The sequence below is a fragment of the Geosmithia morbida genome (genome assembly GCF_012550715.1).
Source record: "Geosmithia morbida isolate 1262 chromosome Unknown scaffold_0, whole genome shotgun sequence".
Taxonomy (NCBI): domain Eukaryota; kingdom Fungi; phylum Ascomycota; class Sordariomycetes; order Hypocreales; family Bionectriaceae; genus Geosmithia; species Geosmithia morbida.
This window is the reverse complement of record NW_023336187.1, coordinates 2,372,550-2,379,036: the sequence shown is the minus strand read 5'-3', so window position 1 is coordinate 2,379,036 and position 6,487 is coordinate 2,372,550. Positions and strand designations below refer to the sequence as shown.

Below are 6,487 nucleotides of genomic sequence, written 5' to 3'. Positions count from 1 at the left end.
TTTTTTTTTTTTTTTTTTTTTGGGGGGGTTTTTTTTTTTTTTTTTTTTTTTTTTTCTTTTTTTTTTTTTTTTTTTTTTTTTTTTTTTTTTTTTTTCAAAAAAGACGCCGGGGGGGGTTCCCCCCCCCCCCCCCCCCCCCCCCCCTGGTTCGGTGGCGAATTCAAAAGCTCCAGGGTACAGGGGTGAGGGTGTATTTTTTTTCTTACGCGCGTCCAGTCATGTCACACAGCGACGCTGCAGACACGCACCATTACCAACAGAGCAACACACCACTATGCGAGATGCCACGACCCACGGAACCATTTCATCGTGTACGAGAATAGTGCGCCGTCTATCCCGGCCGAGCTCGGCCATGTTTGCATGATGCTCAACGGGTGTTGATTTTTTCTCAATCTGCATCTTCGCAACGGTTTTCTTCTCCTTCTCGACCCCTACTGTCAAGCTTCTCGCACTACAGGTTTTCAGTAGTCTTTTTTACAGGGTCCCCCACTTCGCTGACCTGGTGTGTCCCCAGGGGGAGGGTTCTATAGTGTGCATCTGGCTCGGGCGCTAGGCTCAGAGCTTGGCCTACGAGTGCAGATTACATATATCTTATCTACTCCGTACACCCTGCCGACCTTTACAGCGCCCGTATAGGACAGAGTTTCAGTGGACGATAGACGCTGTACATCACCAGCTGACCACTGACTACATCATCACTTCCTTCACCCTAGTAGGTGCGTACGTATCTGGCACCTCACCCCGACCGCGCCTGCACCGCCTGTTTGTGTGTACAGAAAGGGAGAAGAGAGAAAAAATGTCGTGCAGCCAGAAAGTGCCGGAAAGAGACAGAACAGCCAAACAGAGAGACGGGGAGGGCACACCCATGCACGTCACACACACACACACACACACACGCACGCACGAGATAACGACAAGTGTGATGTGTGCTGTATCAACCATCATATACTCGTACCGTATCCGTATCTCTTACTCTAGTATTATATGTCATGGCATAATATTGGAGATCGTCTGCGTGTTTCACCTGTACATTTGCTGTGCGCGCATTCGTTTCATCTCGAACTTGTTAGCTGTACGTTGGAGTATATCTATAGATATGGAGTGATCAGCGACATGCAATGCCAGACTATCCAGACCATCATCCATCACTCGTCGCCGATATCATCGCTATGGAGTAGATAATGTGGTCCCAAGAGAGAGGCGATGGACACTCCCTTACACCCCCTACTCCCTCCCCTACTCTATAATATGTAATCTGTATTTTATCATCATTACTATTCATACGGAGTACAGTCTACAAATCCGGTAACGGTACTGCATACACTATCATTTACTATTATAGGTACGAGGACAGACATCTCGTACCTGTAGCTGGAGAGCTTCCGTACAGCGGCGTACGGCGGAGAAAAACTCTGTCGCAAACCTTTGCCCCCTCCTCCGTCGCCCCGCTTCTCCGACGCTCGGTTCGTTGTCGCCATCCATCGTCAACGTCGTCGTACCTGAGTGCCATCTCTCTCCATGTCACAGGTACTTACTTGTAGGCTCATGACGGCGAACCGTGTATCACTATCAAGGCCTCGTGTCACTTAATACTACCAAGCTGACAGAACAGGAACCTGACCACAAAAAATCTTGATAGCCGCAACTTACGCTGTACGACTGTATTTTTATGTGTCTGCCTCCCGACTCCACCTCGTACACGTCTCCCCCCCTCACTGTCCCGGGAGTCGTAATCTTCTTTGTCGTAGTACCGCCTTCCTCCCTCATCTTCCCTACCGCAGGGTGTATTACGGGTCGCCGGTTGTGCGGATGAACGTCCGTTGACTGCTCGTAGTACGAGCAGAAGAGGACATACCGGCTCCCTCCTGGCTGATGCTGGCATAATGACATCTCAGACACCGAGTCCACAGCAACATTCCTGCCCCTGCACTCTAGATTTTGGCTTACGGAGAAGATTTTAATTTGACAAGAGTAGCAGTAATAAAAGTACATGGGAATATTGATCATGCTCGTCTCAGTACCGATATACAGGAGGACAATGCTCCGTAGATATCGACCTACGCTATTACCGAGTACAGGTGTGGGATACAGGAAGCCAGCCGTGTGGTCCGTGGTCTGTGGCCCGTGGTCTGTGGCCCGTGGGCGCATCATCACTACATTAGACTTGTACACTGGTAATACTTGTAGACCGTAATCCAGTACGAGTATACGAGTATGTGGTCGTAAAAAAACGAAGAAAAAAAAAACATGAGGTGACTCCTTCTCCTCCTCCGTCGTACCTGTCGCCTGTCCAGAACCCGGAAGCCAAGAACCCAGGACCCAGAAGCTAAATCGACCCGCTTTTCCTTTCTTTCCCACTCTTCGCCATCGTGGCCGGCGGCTCCGCTCTCATAACTCTTCTGACCCTCCTCAGACCCTCCTCCGCTCTTCCTAAATGTGAACATCTTCCCTCCTCCGACTACTCCATAACCTCTTCTATCCTTCTCTCCCTTGTCATCTCTTCTTAAAAATACTCGACCCAGAAACACAGCCCCTCCTCCTTTGCCTCTCCCCCCCCCCCTCTTCTCCCCCCTCCCCGCTGGTCCACTCTCCTTTCTCACCTTTTTCTTCTACTCTTCTCATCTTGGCATCATCTCTCTCATTCACGAAAAAAAATCATATCGTGCTTTAATCCGACACAGTACCATCGAGACAGAATGACGCAACCCTGTGCTTAAGCCGAGAAGCTTGGTGTAGCTACAGCACACACCCTTAGCCAGAGACAGGTCTCATAGAATCATCAACCAGATTCCTTGCTGCCTAGGCCCCAACCCCTCTTGGGATTTTACAAGCCAAGGAGACGTCGGGCAGATCATCACCGTCCTACCTCCCGCCACCACCCGTGCGCCTACCTCCCACATCAGGAGGTCCAGGCCTCGAGAGAAGAAGAGGCACCCCGAGTCTTGCCTGCATCCCCGACTCACCCAGCTGGCCGGTCCAGTGCCAGTGCCTGCTGAGCCATGTCCAGTGAACAGCTCGACAGCGGAGCTGGTAGCAGCAGCATCCCAACCCCTCTCCGCAAGGAGAAGAAGCGTGTGGGATGGCATGCCTCCAGTGATAGCGGAGGTAGTGCCCGCGGAGGAGCGGGCTCCTCTCAACCTCCTCCCCCCCCCGATGCGAAGGACTACTTTGAGTCACCCGCACCATCTCCGAGGCCGCCAGAGGCTGGTTCCGTTCCGCCCGGCGCCCCCGATGCTCAGGAACTGAGCCGTGCCCTCTCCAAGATCCTCACCAACTCACCCGAAGTCGGAGGCGACGGCCAGGCCATGCAGCTCCAGCCCCTCCCCAGCACTTCTCACCAGGAGACTCGCCACAAGCAGGGCAGCAATCGCAACAGCAGCTATCAGAGCCCCCGCCTCCTGCCCACCGATCAGGACGCGAACCTGCACCTCGGCGTCTCTCGCCCGAGGCCGGCTCTCCGCAGGAATACCAGCTACGACGGTCCCCAGGCCCGCGAGGAGGCCGACAGGGCAGAGCAGCAGGTCAATGAGCGAACTCTGCGATCCATGACGGATGCTCGAAACAGGGCTGACCAGCTGGCCCTGTCATTGGGCAGTCTGGGCAGTCGCTCTGCCCCAGGTTCTAGGAGGAACTCTGACGACATGGACGCCTCATTCCAGAGCTTGGTCGGTGACTCAGGCGGTCTCCACCCCCTTCGCGGCAGAGCTCCCCGCCCCGCAGTCGTCGTCGAGGACTATGACGGTGCGAGGGACGCGGCAGCTCCCTCGAGGAATTCAGGTGCCGCTGCCCCATGGCCTGACCGTGGCCGCAGAGGAGGCACTCGCTCTGGCGCCACGACTGTCTCTCCCGGCGTGTCGGCCACCCACAAGCTCCGTCAACGCGTGCGCCGTCGTATGTCATATGCCGATGACGACCAGGACTCCTTCCCTCTTGATGACCACGACGGCCAGCACCATAACCACCACGGCATGGCTGCCAGCCAGCATGTCCACTACACCCTTGACGAGGACGAAGACGACTCCAACTCGCTCTACCGCACGCCCGCCCACGCGTCGGGAACCACGACGCCCGTCGATGAGCAGGGCTACGTCCAAGACTACGTCCCCCGCCCCAAGAAGTACCGCGGCGGCGTCCTGTCCTACCTGCTCAAGCTCGAGAATCATGAACGCCTGGGAGGCGGCGGAGGAGGAAGCAATGGTAGCAGCGGCCGTACGACGCCGGCGCTCTCGACAGTCTCCACTCCCGTCATGTCCCCTCAATCCTCGCCTCCGCGCTCAAGATCTGCATCTCGAGTTCGAGGCGCCAGACCCGGCCGTTCTAGCGGTTTGTTCAACCTCCACCGGTCCCAAGGCTCCGCCTCGTCCCTGACCCTCACTGAACTCATGAAGTCGTCGACATCCATGTTCGCCGCCCCCGGATCCAGCGAGATCTCGGACCGCATGGCTGACAGGTTTAAGCGGGAGCACCCCCCGCACAATCACCACCACAAGCCCAAGAAGGACAAGGCCCGCATCACCATCCACATCGCCGGCATCATCTCCCGGCACCGCTATCTGCTCAAGCTGTGCCGCGCCCTCATGCTGTACGGCGCCCCGACCCACCGCCTCGAGGAGTACATGAGCATGTCGGCTCGCGTCCTCGAGATCGAAGGCCAGTTCCTCTACCTGCCCTCGTGCATGATCATCAGCTTCGACGACAGCACCACCCACACGGCCGAGGTCAAGCTGGTCCGCGTCGCGCAGGGTGTCGACCTCGGACGCCTGCGCGACGTCCACAACATCTACAAGGAGGTTGTGCACGACAAGCTGGGCGTCGAGGAGGCCACCAAGAAGCTCGACCTCGTCATGTCACGCAAGCCAAAGTTTAGCGTCTGGTTCCGCGTTTTCCTCTACGGCGTCGCCTCGGCCTGCGTCGGGCCCTTTGCCTTCCAGGGCCGCTTCATCGACATGCCGTTTGCCTTCATACTCGGATCCCTCGTCGGCATCCTGCAGCTCGTCTTCGCCCCCAGCAACGAGCTGTACGCTCACGTCTTTGAGGTGTCGGCCGCCATGCTGACGTCGTTCCTCGCCCGCGCCTTCGGCTCCATCGGCGACGGCGAGACCATCTGCTTCGGCGCCCTGGCCCAGAGCGCCATCGCCCTGATCCTCCCCGGTTACATGGTCCTGTGCAGCTCGCTCGAGCTCCAGAGCCACAACATCGTCGCCGGCAGCGTGCGCATGGTGCACGCCATGATCTACACCCTCTTCCTCGGCTACGGCATCACCATCGGCGCCTCGCTGTACGGCATGCTCGACTCCAACGCGCCGAGCACGACGGGGTGCAAGGACCCGCTCGGCCGCGAGTGGTATTTCCTGTTCGTGCCGGCATTCACCCTGTGCCTGTGCCTCGTCAACCAGGCCAAGTGGAAGCAGACGCCCGTCATGCTCGTCATGGCCCTGGCCGGCTTCTGCACCAACAGCTACTGCAGCGAGTACTTCAATCAGAACACCGAGATATCCAACATGCTCGGCGCCCTGACGATCGGCATCCTGGCCAACCTGTACTCGCGTCTGGGCCGCCACGTCGAGAATGGTTGGCTGGACCTGGTCGAGTGGTGGCAGTTCAAGGTGGCGCCGCGCCTGGCGAGGTGGCGCCGCAAGTCCGGGCACGGCGAGAAGTGGCCCCTGCCGACCGACCCCGAGTCCAGGCCCGGCTCGCCGCTCGTGGCCAAGGCACCGGTCCGCCAACCCCGCCAGGTCGGCTACTCCCTCGCCGCCGCCGCCATGCTCCCCGCCATCTTTGTCCAGGTGCCTAGTGGACTTGCGGCCGGGGGCTCCCTCCTCGCAGGCGTCACGTCGGCCGACGAGCTCACTAGCAAGAATGGCAGCAGCAGTACGACGAGCAGCCTGGACGGGACGGCCTTTACGGTGCTGTTCAAGGTGATACAGGTGGCCATCGGTATCAGCGTCGGCTTGTTCATGAGCGCCCTCATCGTCTATCCTCTGGGTAAGAGGAGGAGTGGACTGTTTAGTTTCTAGACAGGCCGCGCCAAATGTGTGTGTGTGTCCAGTCAACATGCAAGGATGGCATTCTCCCGTGTTTTTTTTCTCTCTCTTTCTTTTTTCTTTTCTTTCCCTTGCACGGCCTTGACGAACATGGTCACCGACACATCTTTTACACGCCCATCATCATCTAAACAGAGGGCTACTCGTTTACGCTCATGGACGGTATTTCTTAGTATCTTTAATTTGCACAGAGGAGCGACTGGCGCAGGATAAATTGGTACATCTGTTTCTGTTCTGTTCTTGGTTCGGCTCGGTTTCGTCTTTTTCTTGTCTCGTCATTCTTTTTGGGACATTCTTTCCTTCTTATTTCATGCGGATAGCGAGAGCGTCTTTTTTTTTCTTTCCATTTCTTTCCCCTTTTTTTTTGGAACACGAATGGGAGATTGGGTACACGGTATGGACGGATAGGAAAGGGGTGTTTTATATGTGTTCTTTTCTCTCTC

The 6,487-nt window shown here is 56.6% G+C and overlaps 1 protein-coding gene across 1 annotated transcript; it reads left to right on the top strand.

The window, feature by feature from the left end:
- Positions 1–2,999: 2,999 nt before the first annotated feature.
- On the top strand, positions 3,000–6,017 carry GMORB2_0722 (Protein of unknown function (DUF1212); the record flags this gene model as incomplete). Its single annotated transcript, XM_035462706.1, has 1 exon — positions 3,000–6,017. The coding sequence occupies one exon, from the start codon at positions 3,000–3,002 to the stop codon at positions 6,015–6,017; it is 3,018 nt and encodes a 1,005-aa protein (XP_035325636.1).
- Positions 6,018–6,487: the final 470 nt, after the last annotated feature.